General features: G+C 36.0%; 1 protein-coding gene across 5 annotated transcripts in view; it reads right to left on the reverse strand.

Annotated features, from left to right (window-relative positions):
* The window catches only part of Zasp66 (PDZ_signaling and DUF4749 domain-containing protein Zasp66), a 177,473-nt gene that overhangs the window by 133,934 nt on the left and 23,449 nt on the right, over nucleotides 1-20,090 (reverse strand). For all 5 annotated transcript variants that reach the window (XM_081728747.1, XM_081728746.1, XM_081728749.1 and 2 more), the window contains exons 2-3: nucleotides 8,516-8,664; nucleotides 3,219-3,558 (exon numbers count right to left, since the gene is read on the reverse strand). In XM_081728747.1, coding sequence (XP_081584873.1) covers nucleotides 3,219-3,558; nucleotides 8,516-8,664 — 489 coding nt within the window. The remainder of the gene's footprint in view (nucleotides 1-3,218; nucleotides 3,559-8,515; nucleotides 8,665-20,090) is intronic.

A 20,090-nucleotide genomic window follows, 5' to 3' on the forward strand; every position in this document is an offset into this window, starting at 1 on the left:
TCCTAAGAATGTCAACCGTACTCAATCCATATTAAGATAATACATACAGTTGTCACTTTTATACATCTCATCTTCTTATTTTTACTTTTTCGACCTAATACGACTTTCTTCATAAATCAGAGAACTCTAAATACTAACTTCTCTAATCCTCATCTGGTAATCCTCATTACGAGTGATAAATATTTGTCTGTGACAGGGACGTACAATCGGGGGTCCGAAGATTTTCACCAAATTTATAGAAAAGTCGGGATCTCGAGGGGAGCCCGGACCCCCAGAACCCACTCCCTGAATACATTCCTGGTCTATGAGTAACACTAATTCCTAATATGCAGTTAAGATTTGCCGCTTTGCTACGTGCGGTGTCTGCTGACATAGCGAAGCGGCAAGTATTAACTATTAAGAATTAGCGATGGTCTGACTACAACTTGAAAACTTCATTACTTTAATTTAATTATTTGAAACTAGGACTAGGACTCAACAGTATTTAGATTCGATTATTGTAATTTACATTTCTCTTTGGTAATATATTGTATCGACCTAATTGTAACTTAAACTGTATTGCTTCAATTTAATCACAGTTGGATCCGATAACTCGAATTCTTGATAAATCGAATTTTTCAATTCCCTTGAACTCTCCATAACACTCAATGTTAAGACAACCTCTGTAAGTCGAATGTTCAAAAATCACAATCTCAATACGTCGAATTTTAAGGGTTTCATAATTATATTTAAAAACTTTGGTAACTCGAATTTTAGTATTTGTGAACCTTTTCAAGTCCAAGTTTACCTCTATAAGTCGAATTTCTCTTGATGTGACCTCGATAACTCGATGCTATAGCTCTATGTTTTTAAGTAATTTTCATTGTTGTTAATGTGTCCACACATGAAAGCCTTTCCCCACCTCTTTCTAGGTTAATAACTTCCCTCTTCTTTCCGCAAATCAGTCCAAGTTTTTCTATTGTGTGAGCAGAGTTTATATCGGGTGTTGTAAAAATGTCGTCCACGACTCACAGAGCACTATTCTACAGGCCAAAATAAAGGGGAAATGTTATCGTGTATGCCCTCCGGGGCCTCCTTCAGCTGCAATCAGGAATCAAAATTTCACAATATGGCAACGTCGCAGATTAACATTAGCATTACTCTACGAATACAAAAAGCAGTTGAGTCGATTGCTAGACTAATAAATAATGCTAGTGTCAATCAATATCGACTTTTGCTGTCATCTGAAAAGAAACGATGTAACTATTTGATAGATTGATAGATCTAGTTTATGGTTCTTTATTTGTAATGTTGACACAATGTGCAATTTGTGTCTCCAGACGAGGACTCGAAAGGTATATATATATATATATATATATGCTTTATTTTGATTTGTAAAATAGTGCCATGTGGTCCGTGGGCGCCATTTTTAGAATGCCCGATATAGTCATTTTTAATGAAGAACGCGAAACCTCGATATGTCGAAATTTTGTTGTAACCACCTTGATAACTCGAATCTTGATTACTCGAAAAACTCGATTATTAGAATTTTCACATATTTCCTTCAACTTCGAGTTAACGAGATCCCACTGTATTTGGAAATGGATAATAATGATGTTGGATATAATGGGAGAATTATAAAGTAGGAGGAAACGGGAATACTCGAGAAAACAAACACGATATCGACCACCAGTGGCGTATTTACGATTTTCTTTCGGGGGAGGCTTTGCCTGAAAATGTGAAAATTCTGCAAGATATTTCATATACTTTACTATAGTAAGTAAGATTTCTGGGGGGGAGCTTAAGCCCGGAAGCCCCCCCGTAAATACGCCACTGTCCATGACAAACTTACTTGGCTGGGGATCGAAGCATGGACCCCGCGCACCAGAGGTAAGCGCTTTATCACCAAGCTAAAGTGCCGTCTAATTAATTAAACTTTTAATTAACTTTTCATTAAAGAATGATTCTATCGTCTAGCACAGATCGAGCGAAAGGCTTGGAAGGGGGGAATAACTAACACTCATAAATACTATTTAATTCCTTCAATACTACTTTACTGCTGTTAATTCATCTTGAATATAATTTTGCCTTTCTAGTGTCTCAAACATAAACAGCTGCTACACAAACCAAGTTGCGTAGATATGTAGATTTTTAAGGACTTTCTGCTCTACTACATTTATGTCTATCTAATTTCCCAATATGCACATACCATATATTTTAATGTCAAGAGGTAATAATCCAACGATATTAATTTTGGAGATTAACTAATTGGGTTAGTCATTTTCATGTAGAAATGATGCAGACTTTTATAGTAATGTATATACGCTGTTTTATATAAGACATCAAGTAACTCATGAAAGACTCTCTCTAATAGAACTATTAGACGAAGTATAGTGTCTCCATGGGGTATAGCTTTTTCGTTAATACAGGACACACGAAGTACGTAATACACATGTGATTTTACTGTTGCACTGCACTAGTAACTAAAATACACCGTGTTTCAAGATAGAGTACATTGAGTTCACCTATACATATGATGTGACTCGTAAAAGTGAAGTATGCGTAAGTTTCTGTTAAGAAAGTCATGTCGTGTTTTCTACCTTTTTACGACAAACTTTTAAAAATGGCAAAGAATTATGAAATTATTATGAACAATTATCTCCAATATTGCTCAAACTTTTTCTCTGTACGATGTAGCATCTTCTAAGATATATTGTAGCTTCTGCAACTGGGAATCAAGGGCATCACTTAGGGGAAGGCAGAGGGTCAATTACTTCCCTGAGGTTGAGATACGTATTTAAATATATCAATTTTAATCCATAGTATACTAATAAAAAACTTAAGACTCTAACATCGGTAGAAAATCTTCCTGATCAACCAAAATCTGAAATGCTGCTGCTGCCGCGAATGGATAATTATGATTTGGGCAACATAAATTAATAAGCTTTCCTGGCCTAATCAATTAACGGACTATGGTTTCTTGTGTGGAACAGTAAATTCGTGAGCTTTTTCATTTCGTTTCAAGGTTACATAAGAGTCTGCTCTTCTACTTTTAGACCTACCCTTCTAAAAACGATATGAGCTCATTAAAAATCAGGAAAATTCAGAATATTTTGTGTACAAAGCTATTCATATACTCCATTAAGTAAGCAATTCTATCTTTTATTAAATTTTCACGTTATTTTGTTAGAATCTGCACACCACAATAAAAGCCTAAAGATATAAGAACATGTACTCACTTGGTGTGTGACCGCCAATTTTTCCCTTTCTTCCTCGTAATATTCTTCGTATTGGTTGCTTATGTCCAGTGACAGAGGCAAAGGAGGAGGAAACACGGTGACTGGCAAATTGGCCACTGGCGTCTGGATAACATTGGTGAACGAGGATGAAGGCAAAGGAGGAGTTGCAGGACCAGCGGGAGCGATGGCAGAAGGCGTTCTTCGCGGAAGGGTTGCATATGTTGGAGCTCCGGGAGACTGTCCGGCTGCAAGGAACGGAGTTGCAACACCACCTGCTACTGGAGGCTTTGGCGTTTGAGGAATCACAGGTTGAACAGTTTGTCTCGGGTCACCACCTCCCCTGAAAGAAATTAGGACACAAAGATTAGACTCATTAATTATATACTTAATTGTTAAGAAAAAGTAACTGAAGAAGTAGATGTTTATGTTTTACATATGAATGGTCTGACTTCCATAACGACCTAAATCCCAAACATTCATATAACACTAATGTCAAATTTGTAGTTCGACTTTTCCCTAATAAATTTAACGAATAAAATGCAGGCTTCATTTTCATTTTATGTAGAATTAATCTATTTTATGATAATATCTACATTCACCGTCCGACAATCAAGTAATGAGATTGATGTTATTGTGACCAAACAAACAAAGATAATGTAACAACATCTATTTATTACTCAAAGTACATCCCTCCTGCGTCAATGCAGCGAGTGGCACGATTACGCAAGAAGAAGAACGACTTCTTCAACTGTTTGTAGTATGTTCCGTAATGGCGTTTTCACAACTGCTTGAATTGTCTTCAACATTGATAAAAAGTTGTCCTTTCAATTTCAGTTTAGGAAATAGAAAATAGTCGCAGAGGGTCAAATCTGGAGAATAGGGGTTGCTGCACCACACACACTTGTTTTGGGCCAAATATTCCTGAGCAAGCATTGTCCAGTCAGTGGGTGTATTGTCATGGATAAGGAACCAGCTACCTGTGGCTGAGTATTCAGGCCGAACACGACGAGTTCTCTTTATGAAACGCTCCAAAACACTTAAATAAAACTGGGCAGCCACTGCTTGACCTTCTGGTACAAATTCATTATGAATGATACTCTTACCCTTGTAGAAACACAAAAGAAGTGTCTTCCCTTTTGACTTCTGAAGTTGAAGTTTCTTACCTTTTGGAGATTCTGGGGATTTCCATTTGGCATTCTAACGTTTAGTAACTGGATCATATCGATAACACCAACATTCGTCCTTAGCAACAAAGGAAAGTAGGAAATTTCTATTCGTACAAGCCGTTGCCAGGATGTCACAGGCGTAAGCAGCACGCTTTTGTTTTTGTTCCTTGGACAATGAGTGTGGCACAAACTGCGATTAGATTTTCTCTCCCAAATCTTCCTCTAAATTCTTACGAATTGTCTCTCTGTTAACACCAAACTTATCTGCCATCATTCTCACAATCACACAACAATCTTCGTGCACACGTTCAAGAATCTTTGTAATGAGTTCTTCTTTACGAACAGACACTGGACCACATGGCCGAGGTACGTCTTCAATCGATTTTACAGCACGTTTAAAACGTTCACGCCATCTAAAGATCTGTGCACGAGACATACACGTATATCTATACACTCTACACATCAAATCAGCAGTCTTTGTGGCACGTTTACTCAGTTTAACACAGTGCCGTGCCGAGGGGGGGGGGGAGTGAGCGGAACTACGGCCCTGGGCGCCGAAGTAAAGCGGCGCAAAATTCAGTAGGAAAAAAGAAAAGAAAAGGAGGAAAGAAGAATGCATGTGCACATATATAAAATGGAAGGAAAAAAGCAATAAAAAGTTCTCAAAATCAACGAAAAGCAGGGTTTATTTTTGAAGATTTTCTTACACTTCGCGCCAACCATAGTGGCGCTTCGCAGCTGGTCTGTCGATCTCACTCATACATACGGGGGCGTCGTCGTATACTCTAGCCCCAGGCGCTGATCTTTTACGACAAGGCACTGGTTTAACACAGAATTTGATATTCACTCTCTGCTACATACTCCTAGCGTGATGCGGGCCTCTCACTGACTGCTGCTAATGGCGTCGTATTTAACGTCATGCTTCGCGTGCGACAATGTGGTGTTGCCAAATTGTAAAGGAGGGATTGCTCTTTCGAACGCACATATTGGTTTACAGATTGAATTTACTGTTTCGTCACAATAAAATATATATCTCATTACTTAATTGTCGGGCAGTATATATATTAGTCCAGTCAAATTACATCAAAAACATGCCAAACTTAGACATTTAAAATAAAAGTATGGGATCTTCTGGAATTTGTTCGTGATTTCTTCCTCATTAGCTATTATATTTTCACGATGCATTTGAGAGATACTTAACACATAATCAACTGTAACATTCAATAATTGTACATCGCATGAAGTGATTAATATATAAGTGACGAGCTGAAATATCCGTTCTTCGCATAGGGAGAATAGATTTACAAAAAGTAATTGACTGCGACCAACTTAGGATATGCATTTCAATTAAGAATAATGACAAAAATCAGTAATGTCAATAAATGTTACCATCACCTCTCATATTTTCTCACCTCATGCCTATAGAGGCTGAACTTGGACTTGTATTTACATGTCAGCCATTCTCATTCCTCACCCCTCATGCCAATGGGGGATGGATTTGCAGTTAAATGACATCACAAGTGTCACTATTCTTCTCAACGACCCAGAAAATTATTGATTAGACACTAATATCGATTGTTTCCGATTACTTTTAACTCTCAACCCTTCCTACAAACTTATCTTCATGGCGAAAATTGTCAATGTAATATCACAAAAACCTTGGGAGGTCTAAAGTTGATAATCATGACAAGTATCATTTTAATTGGTTCAGTAGTTATTGCGTGATGAGATAAACAAACTCACGTACAGTATCGAATTTAGTTTCTTTGAACACGATGCACGATAAATGAGATAAACTTTATTAATCGATAGAACATCTATTAGTAATGATAAATTTAGATGCAATAAAATAATACAAATAAGAAATTATGGTTTTTGCGTATCAATATTGTTTAATATTGATAACTTTGTGTTTAGCATTATCTTTATGATATTATTATTATTATTTCTTACATAACAGTTTCTGAAGTCCGTTCATGTATTATTTTCTTTACCGTATTTTAAGCTTGATGTTGTTACAGGAATATTATGAATTCACCGACTTGTCCAAATACGTAATAATATTGCTGTCTATTTAAATATATTCTGATATTCTGACTTCTTATAGTGTCAAACAACGAAATCCTTTACAAGTTGTGTTACATGATTATTCTTAATGTTCCCTTTAAATTCATTACTCCTCCTATTCATACCCTGACTAACTTGGCATCAGGGTCATATATTCAGTCTTCTGCACTTACATTAATTTTAGAATAGTATCTAGAACACGAGGCATGAATGCAAGAAGATTCATTATGCTAACAAATCAAGCTATCCTTTGTTTTAAAATCGTAATGAAACAATTAGAATACCGAAAAAGCTAGTTAGATTAATTAAGATAAATTTAAATGAATCCCAAAATAAAGTCCGAGTAGGAAAATTCTAGTCTGCGAATTTTCACGACGAAAATGGCCTGAAACAAGAAGATGCGTTGTCGTCATTATTTTTCAATTTTGTTCTGGAACCCTCTATAAGAAAAATCAAAAATAGCAACCAGGGTCTAGAGCTGAATGGTATTCATCAGGTTACGGCTATGTTGATGATGTAAATTTAATAGGGATGGTAGGAGAACAATAGAAAGAAATGCAGAGCTCTCATTAAACGCTTGCAGGGAGATGAGTTTAGAAGTAAATGCAGAGAAAATTAAATACCTGGAAATTCGTCGGAATCGTAATACTCACGGATGCGTTAAAATATCAAATAATACTTTCGATAAAGTAGATACTTTCAAATCTAAAAACAATATTAACAGGCGAAAATCATATTCACGAAGAAATTAAATGTCGACTGAAAGAAAGGAATTTCGTTTTATTATTCAATTGAAAATCTTTTGTCATCTCGAATTCTGTCGAGAAATTTGAAGCTTAAAATATGTAAGATGATAATCATGCCTGTTGTCCTGCACGGTTGTGAAACATTGTAACTTACTCTGAGCGAAGAATATAGACTGCAAGTGTTTGAGACCAAGATCCTAAGACGAATAATCGTACCCAAGAGGAACGGAAATGGGGAATGGCGAAATCATCATAATGAGGAACTGCATAATTTATGTCGTTTTCCAGATCTTGTTAGGGTCATCAAGTCTAGGAGGTTCAGGTGGCCAGGTCATGTAGCCAGAAGGTATAAACACTTTCAAAGTTCTAACTGGAAGTCCAATTGGAAAACGACCCTTAGAAGACCTAGGCCCAAATGGAAGAACAATATTAAGATGGAACTCGCAGAAATAGGAATACAAAGAAGAAACTGAATTCAGTCAATGGAGAGATTTTGTGAACGTGGGCTTGAACCTTTGGGTTCCATAGGCTATAGAATTAATTAGTTAGTTACATATAACAATTAGACGATCGAAGCGAAACACAGTGGAAGATGTGTAGTAAAAAATTTTAACTGTGATATATGCAACCCAACTGTCTTACCTACAATCCTGGTTGCTGACAAGGAATCGATAGGAGCAATATCGAATGCATACCTTGTCTTTATACATTGCAGAGATTTCTTTGTTTTCAATGATTTGCATAAACATTATTCTTCCCATGAAAAAAAAGTACCTCTGCTAGTCTTAAAAGTTGCCGCTTGGATATCAAGTAGGGTAGGTCCAAAATTGCAATATTCCAGGGAAGAAATTTGAAATTCGCATGAAGAATTCATATTTCAGTTAAGTTGGTAACTAAAACTATATCTATGTTTCATGGTCTTATAATTTACTGTTGCAAGCGGTACTATTGTAACTAGGAAAACACTTTTATCGGAACAATAATAAACACCAACTTTTCATATTTATACTTGTATGTCTTAAGCCCTACACGTATATCAGTAGCCGATTTCTACAGCCAAACTAGTCTCAATTCCTTTCTTTAGCAACATTTTTCATAACATGAGTTTCTGTGAAATTAAACCCCTTCGGTTTCACTCTTTTTACTTTTAACAAGACAAACGAAAACGAACTGATATTGAAAACGGTAAATACAATCAATTCTAACCTAAGAAGTACATGTTCGATTATTTAATCATACAAATCAACCTTCCTAACAATTATGACATTACTGTTGTATTTTCTATCATGTAATTCATACGAATGTACTAACAACTTACCTTTGAATGACGAGTTTGATATTATTCCCGGCATTTTTGATTAAATTTTGTGCATCTGAGTGGGTCAATCCCCTTGAATCATAGTCGCCGATTTTACGAATAACGTCGCCTCTTTGAAGTTCTCCTTCCGACGGAGTTCCCACGAATACCTGAAATTCAAACAAACAGAAGGAGGGTATAAGTGATTGGCCATGGACAAAGTATGTCTTTATATTGCAGATAAAATAATACAGAGTAGTTTCCTCACTGTTGTTACTTTGGCTAGTGTTAGTAGCTTAATTAAATTTAACGTAATCTATCCGGAATCTTATTTGAACTATAAATCAAACGAATGTATACACTATTATATAACCTGAATTCTTTATTCCTCTTCCATTTAACTGTATCCTTGTTATTATATCTTTAGACAATAATCTCCTTGAAACTTTCTCAATTCATATACTTATAATCTTCCTAATCTTTGTCCTTACGACATATATTCATAATCTTTCAATACATCTTGTTTATCTTAATCAACATAACAACCACAGACTATAAATGTTACGCTACACAGTATGTGTGGTCTACCGTGACACTTCCCACCAACACTCTCCCCCCCCTTTACATTTTTGTTTTTATATTAAAACCAACGGCCGCTCTTACTGATTTCAATCCTTTCTCTTAGCTGTATCTTCTGAATGCCACTTTCCCAAAAGCTTCATAAACCTAGGCATTAATAAGATCCTGATCTTCATTGTTTTACCACTGGCAACGCTTGAAATTATACCTTCACTGGCAACCCTGCTGGAAACTTTACCGTCACTGGCAACTCTGGGAACTACATTGGTAACTATGCTTTTATTATCTTCCTAATGTACGCTTTTCAGTTAGAGTTGTAATCCCGAATTGACTTGTTGAATCTAACCTTCCTTCTAGCAATTTCAGCTTCAACTTTTTTCTGTTCTACTTATTTTCCCATCGTTTTTTCACCCTCTTCTTCTCCGCTTCTTCCATCTGATCACTTGTAACGTTTATTTATGACTGATGGTGATTTGTAGATTTCTGTCTTAAGTGATCTTTGGCTTCTAGAATTGCAGCTAGATTGCTGTCTTGATCTACTGTTGGAATTTGTGGCTGGGACTGGATTAGATTACACTTTGCTTGAGGATCTTTTGCAATATCTGTGGTTTTGTTTTTATGCTTTCACTCAAAGTTGAAATTCAACCTCTTCGCCAAGCATGCCCTCGCACAATGTCCTATGAACAGGCATCTAAAACATCGCTTGGATTTTGCTGCGCATTCCTTGTTGTTGTGGACTCGTTTACATCTTGTACAGTCATTATATTTGTGTTCTGTCGAAGTATTTTCCTCTTCGATTATATTTCAATATCTTTCACCATTTGCAATATTTGAGCCTACTTCCAGTTGGAGTTTCTAAATCACGTATGATCAGTATTTTCTTTCTTCTTGCATGCAGCATGTAATAAGCAAATACATTACACACACAATTAATTGTAATGTCAGTGATATATGATTCATTGCGCAAAGCACTCCAAACAATAAAGATTAATCATAGACTGGGGAAATAGTGATTCATCGGTTTTCATTATCATTTGGCCATGAAACACACGCCGGAGAGATACACTAACCCCTATATATATGTGTGGTGTTGGAATGTAGGGGAGACCACGGAAAATTGTAACGCGGGTCAATTGTAACATTGGCCATTACTTGTAGAAGTGAGTTTCGAAATATCGTTTGTATATACATGTCATTGGAGTCATTCATGCAAGGTTATGTGGGAAGAAAGAAGGAGCGTCGTTAGTAAAGTGTGGAAGACTGGACAGGGAGAAACGTGATTTTTATAGAAGTAAGTACATTTTTAACCGATTTGTTTTTATTTTCACTTGATAGATATGCGTCTACTGTAAACCAAAACCCTATTTGTGTGTAATCTATGTTCTTTTCTTGACAACATGGATATTGTATTTGATGCTTTTACTCAATGTAATTATGAGAAATCATGGTATTTATCACTGGCCGTTAAACGAGTACAAATGTAACATGGCGATCGGGGACGATTGTAACACGCTGCAATCGTCGCAGATAAAGTTGTACTGAACCATTATGAAAATAAACTAAATATTACCGAAGATAATACAATTGGTGTAATTAATAAAACAATGTGCGTATTAAGTATGTTTTTCCGCGGCCACAAGTATGTAGGAGGGGACCCGAACCCCGAAAAATTCCTTGGCGGCCTTAGTGTATATCATTATGGTTACTACAGGGAAAGAAAAAACTTTCACCCCATATATCATTATGGGGCCTTCCCTAACTTCTTTATACGCCCTCACAAACGTTTGTGCCTGGCTGCGGATCACTGGTTTTCGATGTTGTATTAGAATACGCTAATGTTTCAATATATTCTTTCCTTGTGATGCCTTTAAATTGCCTATAAGTTTTTAAATACTCATTTGTCAAATAGGCTCCCTTTCTTATTAATCAGAAATAATCAACAATGTAACTTTTCACTTGTTTTACTTAATCTCTCTTGCACAGTAGCACATTCTCTGTTCGCGTCGTTGTGTGAGGGATGTGTATAGAGGTTACAAATGCAGAGTGGGTGTCTATTAGTACTGCACAATATCATCAGGACTTGAAACAGTGGCATAACAATAAGGTAGGCATGGTAGGCATTGCCTAGGGGCGCAGTGCGCTTGGGCATATTAGGGGAGTATGGGGGTGCCACTACGGATTTTGCCTAGTGACACCAAACACCATTGTTACGTCATTGACTTGACTTTTTATGTTACGTGATATTTTAATCTTGGCTTGCTTGGCCGAAAAAAAGTTATTTCGAGCTAATGTGGCACGGTACCGGTAACAAGTATCTCACCAATCATGCATTTTGTTGACGCGTGGAAATTGTAGACCCTATATTTTTAAATAGGTCTACTTTTAAATTTGAGGATGTAGTCCATAGCTACTCTTAGCTTGTTGTTCCCATCCGTTGTTAAATCTATCAGTATTATTATTAATAGTAGTATCATTATTATTTAACCATATATATTGTTTTGTAATGTCATATATTGTACTTTTCATTAAAAGCATCATGTTAAAATTGTTCCAAAGCTCTGTTACAATTGACCCGGGCACGGGGACGTTTGTATCAAGACAGATGCTGTGATAAAATGCTTTGTAACTTTCTATGTTAGAAATTGTCATGTATGAAAAAATGAATGGAGCAACAAAACTTCATTTATGATATTGTATAATTTTCAGACTTATTGGAGCATAAACATGTGAAAAAAAAATAAAAAGTAAAATTTGTTACAATTGTCCCCGGTCTCCCCTATAACTCGTAGGATATGATGCTTTATTTTTTTAAATTTAAATATTTTCAGTGTACCCCTAAAAATGTAAAGAAATAACGCCCATTTTTAAATCTTCAATTAGAACCGACAATATACTCAAAATTTGCATTCGATCAGTGAAGACGGAATCTTTTGAGAGCTGGGCGCGCGGTGGCTCAGTGGCTGGGGGCGCGTTCACCTCCGGTGCTTGTGGTCCTTGGTTCGATTTCAGCTTGCGCCGTGTGGACTTTGTGGTGGACAAACATCGTGCTCGTGGGTTTTCTCGGAGTTCTCCCGTTTCTTCCCACTTTCTTCATTCCACCATTTCACTCATCTCTCATTATCACCGTCTCCTTTAGCCTAACCGGCATAACCGTGGGACATAAAACTTAAAGATTTCATTTCATTTTTTCTTTTGAGAACTTGTGGTTTCCGAGATATCATTATCAAAAGAATTGGCTACAACATATAAACTTTTCTTGACGACAAACATATAAACCTCGCATTTTAAAATATATACTATTAGCTATCCGAATAATTATTAGAGTACTTTAATAACGATTTGGTTAGTTGGATTGGAGATTAGTGTCCCTTTCAGAATGAGGTCTCTATGAGACGTGGATCTAAAGCTCAGAGTGGGATTGGAACCAAATGAATTCCTACGAGTATCTCCAAGTTTCTTATTTCAAAAATACGTACGCTAACCATATAGCCACGAGGGAGGCCTATTTCAAGAATGAGTATTGAAAGAATTCATTAGTTCTCCTCTCTGGACTAATTGCAAGCGCGGGCACGACTTGTGGATGGTGTCCTGGGTTCGATTCTCGGTGGCAAACTCTTGAATTTGGACGTGTTAGGGTAATTCAAATTTCACCTTAAACTCTTAGGTGCACCTCTCAGATAGCGTCAGTGCTGAAAAGGGGCGCAAAACTCTAATAAATAAAGCCGATCGAAGAACGTATTATTAGAATAATGAATTTAAACAGAATTATACTTAATAATTACACAGAATACGACTATCTTATTCACTTGCACGATTTCAATATTGGAGAGACAGGAGAACGACATATTTTCTTGAAACACTGGATGGATTGGCGAATGTGGGTAACGGAATTTTGGAAACTCTACTGAATTCAAACAAGTTTTATGAGCCAGAAATCTAAGGACTGTGTATATTTAAATTAATTTCTATTTATCTTATTTCCTACTGGATGAAGAGGGGCACCATAGTCAATTGTAAAGATATTAGAAGATACTGTATATTATTCACATAATTATGAACTATGATGACTATTTAATCTATGTATACACGTTTTAACAAATATATCTTGTATCTTTAGAAGTTCTCATTTGTATTTTTGAAATAATTACATGTATATTAAACAGTCATCCTGGCACGAAGTTTCATACTTTTATCTCAACGGTATTATATATATAAAATGTCGCTTTGAAGAGAAATTTATGCAGTCAATGAACGCGCCAGCTTTTACATGTTTACTAAGTCATCAGTTATTGAAACAGCTGGAAATGATAAATCATTGGAAATAGTTGAAAAAGCAGCCAAAGTTGCACTTGGAAAACGCCTATTTTCGTCCCGACGTTTCTCTCCGAGAGTTCCACGACGACTGCAGCGTACTCACGTAGGATAAGGAGAATTTAGGTTTTCTAAGTGGAGTAGTACTTACGCTCTATGTACAGAATATACATATATAAATATGAAGGCAATATGAATGTGCGCCTAATTAAACCAAGCCAACTCTCATTTACATGTCACATTTGGTTCATTTCGCACTACGCATATGAGCTCATAAATGTGCATATGTTTACATCTTGTTCACTTTCATTACTAGGCATGTTTAAGTCACGTGTTTAAGACTTGGGCATTTATTACTTGAAATGAGTCATAACAGCAACTCAGTCCAATTTTGCAAGATTTTAAAGAAATTCAATTTCATTCTCCAATAAATACTTTCGATTGTTATTTATTTATTTTAGTTATTAAAACTTTTTATTTATTATTAGGGGGGTTCTTATTTTTCGACTTCCAAGTGTTTTTGAGTCTCATTTCCTAAAATGGTTTCATATCAAACCAAAGTAACCCATGGGAAAAAACTCAATTGAATAGTATTAAAAGGTGCAAAAGTAACTTTAATGTATTTACAGTATACAATAGGAGGTAAAAGTACCTTGTATCTTTGGAATAGTTTGAGGGAGTGACACCATATCTTGGATAGGAGTAATGTAGGTACAATCATATCTGCTACTGTATGCCACCATCATGGTGGTGATCTTAAATTGAGAATTAAATTTTAAGTAAGGAATGGGATCATGTGACATCGCTTTGGAGTAACTTTTCACCACAAATATACATCTGATGTTGTTTCTAACTTACCTTTAAATCACTTAACATAGTAGTTATTACCTTCAAATGTCTGTTTACTAATAATTGTGTTTCCGATCTTACACGGGATCTTTGCCTCATATTCAAAACTTAGATGAATTCAGTGTAAATGCATTCTAAACTTAGATGAATTGGATCTGAGTTTAGCGTTCCGTTCAGCAGCGAGGATATATGTTACATGGACCTACAGGTTAATGTTGGGTCCGAAAGACAACATGAGTTAACGCCGGGAAGAGGTCGCTTGGAGTGCAATTTAATATTATACAATTGAGATAATTTTTCTCATGGATTACTTTGGTCTGATATGGAAACATCTTACAAGGTGAGACTCAAAACACTACGAAGTTGAAACAGAAAGACCACCCTAATATCTATCTATCTATTATATATATATAATCATAACAGGTATTATGCCATTATTGGCAGATCACTTGCTGCAACTAAGAAGCTTCCATGCTCCATGGTCTTCCGTTAACCTCTTCGTCTTCATGTATGATTTTTGTTTTGATATCGCGAATTAATTGTAGTCTCCTTCGATCCTCCTCGCTGTCCTGCGACCATACCCTCTAAAATGTCCCTCATGATACCGTTCCTTCTTATCCCTAATATGTATATATATTCTCACAGCCCTTCCTCAAGTTTTCTAACATCTTATTGATTGTCTCTTCAGATTCTGCAACAAGCGCCATATCATCTGCAAACCGTATACACTTAATCATTCTACCGCCTACTGAAATGCCGTCTTAATTTTTTATGCTCTTTTTTTTACTATCTCTTCTAGATAGTTATTAAATAATGTAGGCAAGAGACAGCATTCCTGTCGAACTTCCCTTCCAATTGTACTCTCGTCTGTCATTTCCTCCCCTATTCTACACTTACTTGTTGTTTCTGGTATAAGTTTCTTATGAGTCTTCGATCTTTTAGAACTTCCAACAGCAAATCCCAATTCACGCAGTAAAAAGCCTTTACTACATCAATAAATTACTATAAATTAATATAGCTTTTTCTATAAATCTTTCTCCAATCGCTCTTAATAATCCAATTGCATCCCTTGTACTCCTACCTCTTCTGAACCCAAACTATTCCTCCTCAACTTTTTCATTTGTTCTTCCATATAACCTTCTGTTCAGAATCTGAAGCAAACTTTTGCTGCATGAGATATAAGATAAATAGTTCTATAATTCTCACATCTCTTTGGGTTCGTTTTCTTAGCCATCATTATCATAATCATCTCCAGGAAGTTTTTTGGCCACTCTCCCGCCTCATATATTTCATTGCAGAGTCGGAGCAATTCTTTCTTGTCCTTATTTTCCATATTTTTACTGAATTCGATTTGTATATTATCTATCCCGGTTGCATTTCCATTCTTAATCTCGGATATAGCTTTTTCAAACTCATCGCGAAGAATACTAAACCCTTTATCATCCTCGCCTACTTTATTTTCTACTACAACATCTAGGTCACACGGTTTATCAATACTCTCATATAATTTCTTAACATATTCTTTCCATCTTCCTAAGGCTTCACTTCTCTCGCTGACTACCTTCCTATTCTTATTTCCTACTGCCATCGTAATATTCCCTTGTCTTCTGCAGTTCTACAGATTTCACCTCTGTATTTTCCTCATATTTTCCAATTCTTTCCAATTCTTATATGTCCTCCAATTTTCTTGTGAAATTTTTTCCCCTTGCTCTGCCTTTTTTCTTTCGCGACTCATTGTTTAACTTCCTGTATATCTTTCTGCCCTCTTCCGTATCAACCCGTTTCCAATCTTCCTTTCCTTCATTTTCTGTATAATCTGTTCTGTAACCCATGGTTTCATAGCCGTTTTGTGTTCGTGGTAATCTACTACTTCTTCTGCAGCCTGCTGTATGCAAAGTTTAATATGCTCCCACCGTCTATTATTACCTGCACCTAACCTATCCTTGTTTGAGTATTTTTCTTCGAATTTCTCAACAAAAAATTCCTTTTTCCCTTATTTTTCAACTTTTCAGTATTCACCACTTTGTTGCCTACTTTTCTTCTGCCTACATTTTTCAGCTGAATATCTACTACAGCCAGCACAACGTTATGATCGAAAAAAAAAATGTCAGCCACGGGGAGGGTCTTCGTGTTCTTCAAGCTATTCCTATACCTCTCCTGAATCATAATATAGTCTATCTAATATCTTCCGCCGTCTATTGGGAATTTCCATGTATATCTTCTTCTCTTGTGCTGAATGAACCACGTGTTCCAAATTATTATGAATTCTGTCAACAGATATATATATATACATAAGGGCGGATCCAAGGGGGGCTATAGGGGCTATAGCCCCCCTTGACCCTCAGGTATACACTGGATAAAACTGATTTCAATCCTGTTTTACACTGGATAAAGAGGCAAACTATGGTTTAGCCCCTCCCTTGATTATATCCTGGATCCGTCACTATATATATATATATATATATATATATATACAGGGTGTTAATGAACTAGAACTACAAACTGAGGCAAGTGATTCCTCACATCAAAATAACGAAAAACGTTCATATGGACCCGTGCTCAAAGGTGCAGAGTTTCTGAACTAGAACTGACGGAAACGGTGGGAAAATGAGCATTGGAGGCGAATATCTCCAAAACAATTAGCTATTGAGCTAAGGCGGCATGTTATTGTCTTAGAATTGCAATCTGCTCCAGAAATACATGGATATTATTATAAAAAGGCCTTGTGTCCATCTTAAACACAAACTAAATACAACTTTCTTACAAGGCTGTCTATAATCTTCATTATAAATTAACTAGAAATGTTACAGTTTCGGAAGATTTTTATGATTTCAGTTGGAGTAGTAGTCTGAAGAAGGAAGTGATATACTTCCGAAACCGTAATATTTCTAGTTAATTTATAATAAAGATTATAGACGGCCCTGTAAGAAAGTTGTATTTAGTTTGTGAAAAATACATGATTCTGAATTGCTCAGTGGCGGCGCAAGGGAGTCCCCTACAGGAAGTGGGTAATCCCGGACATTCTGTTAGGACAGATGAGTCCGATTCAGGACAGATAGAACAATGTACCACCAACTAACAAAAAGTCGTTGAAAGATAACAATATTTTGAACAAATTTAAGATGGCGAAGGATTTTTAATGTGTTGGTGGAGCCTAATGCAGTGAACGGAAATGAAATTTAATCATTAGAGCTGCAGGTTCATGGCTCACAGTTATGATCCGTGTGCTAAAACAGACAGACTTTAATAATACGTAATGATTTTGAAAGAATTGATCCAATGAGAATTTGCGAAAAAATAGGAGTATCCGAAAAAAAAACCGAAATTAAGAACAATAGATACAATGTTCTCGTATCACAAACTCACTTGGTCGTTCATCTAAAGTGGAATCCCTGCCATATAGTTGCACACTAACACTGAGTTACATGTACCCCTTTCCCCTCTTACTGAGCGAGCAACAGATTATTTACAATATATGGGAGCTGATGACACATAACAACTATAATACTGGTTATATAACAAAAAGAGGGAAAAGGCGTGTTAAGAAGGTAGATATCTCGAAAGAGTTGTAACTTATCCTTACAGATTTGTTTGAAACAAATGAACATTCCACAGTGTTGCCTCAGGTTAAAGGAGGAGAATAATTAAAGAAATATGAAAAGAGTTTAGGGAATGAAAATATGCCATATAATGGAAGAACATCGAGGAAATCCATGGACACTTCTAGAAAGATACCTGCTCATTCCGATGACAAACATGGAAAATATCTTGGTCATGTGAGTCACGTTGTAGTTAGTAATAGGAAATATGACACATAGCCAGTCAGTAACGATGGTGAGAGTGTTTTTGACGGATCAGGAGAACACGGACATGTCTGGGAACAATAGAATAATCTACACTAAAAGTAATTCCCCTCATACTGATTTATCACACACTGTTAACACGCAACCCAGCGATGTAACTAGTATTCCGAGAAAAAATACAAGTTACATTTCGCCTCCTATCTAGCCGGCACTCTAACGTTATTATTAAGAAGAATTTGATTTTTAGCATCTTAACCTTCGTCTGTCAATACCATTTCGTTCACATCTCAGTTTCGATCTATCATGATATATTGATGTCACAAACAGAAGCTACTGTGAACTAATAAAAGCAATACTTCAAGTATTTGTGAACTTTGTATATGTGTCCTGAAAACATTTTTGAATGTATAAAGAAGAAACTGTATCTGTTAAGTTCTTCGTTAAAATACAGTTAAAAGGCTCCAAGTTGGTTGGTTGGATTTGAGTGTAGTATTTCTTTCATCACAGAGGTTATATGAGACGAGACCATATTTTTTAACGGCGAATCCAAGCCACATGACCTTCCATTGGGAATCCTAATATACTTTTTTGTAAGAGAAGATTATCCATATCACGTTCAAACAGTTTCAGATTGATCAGTGTGACAGACCAAAATCTAGCTTGACCAAAAGCTTTCGGAATGAAACCTTTCCTTAAAATTTACCCAATGAACTTCTTAATATGCAATTCCATATTACAAATAATAATAATAATAATAATAATAATAATAATAATAATAATAATAATAATAATAATAATAATAATAATAATAATAATAATAATAATAAAAAGAAGAAGAAGAAGAATATACAAAATATCGTGAGCTTGGGCTTTCTCGGGATATTCCTGACTCCTCCTTACTTTCTTCATTTCATCATTTCCTTTATCCTGATCATCTACGTCTCCTTTAACCTACAAGACATAAACGAGGAACGTAAGAACACAGATATTATTTCATAATTTCATAAATATTATTAGATTTTGTTAGAATTTCCTAAGGTGACCGCCAAAGTGAAATAAAACCATCCCAGTCTCAAACCTCATATATGTTGGAAATTTGATCGAGACCAGTCGAGTGGTTCAAGAGTTATTAAGTCACAAACGCAGCCACTTTCATTTTTATGTATTTCTATGTCTCCCCCTAAGGGAAATATAAAAATCATGCCAGGCTCTAACCTGATCTGTGTGGCAAATTAGATCGAGATTAGTCTTGTGGTTCAAGAGTTATTAAGTTTCATTTATTTTTAAATATCTCCATCTTCCCTTCGTTGTAACGTCAAAATGAAACTATAAAATACATCCCAGACCCGAACCTCATCTATGTTGAAAATGTTATCGAGATCGGTCGGGTGGCTCAAGAGGTATGATCTCACAAACATAGTCATTTTCATTTCTATATAGAATAGATTTTCAAAGCACCCGTTAGAATTTTCTCCCCATTATTTTAATGCAATTATGTGTTATTACCACACACACACACACACACACACACACCTTATATATATATATTTAGCAATATATAGAGCATTCTACATCGAAGAAATCGTAGTGACTATGTTTTATACAGACATTTCTTCCTAGGCGAGATTACGACCCGCGTAGTTTAGTCCGAGCGAGATTTTGAGTCCCGAGATCAGGACCGCGAGGTTTTGACCAGGCGATATTTTGGGTATGACGAGATTTTGGATCTCGAGGTTTTGGTAAGGCGAGGTTTTGGTCCGCGAGGTTTTGTACCCAAACCGGATATTTCATTTGCACAAACTTAATAGTAAAGAACACAAAGCTGTACAAAATACAGTGGCGTATATTCCATCCAAGCAAGTGCACTACTATTTCAGTAAGCAAATTGTTTCAATAGTGTAGTTATGTGTTCCAATTTATTTTATTTTATTTTATTTTTAGAAACTTTTCGATGAAGCTCGATATTTTTGCCGCTGCGCGCGAAATTCTTTATTGTATGAGTGGACAGTATGAGAAGGGGTAAAATAAATGCGGCAGAGCAGTGCCGTAAGTTA

Source organism: Thermobia domestica, chromosome 10, assembly GCF_964235325.1.
Source record: "Thermobia domestica chromosome 10, izTheDome1.hap1.1, whole genome shotgun sequence".
Classification (NCBI taxonomy): Eukaryota; Metazoa; Arthropoda; class Insecta; order Zygentoma; family Lepismatidae; genus Thermobia; species Thermobia domestica.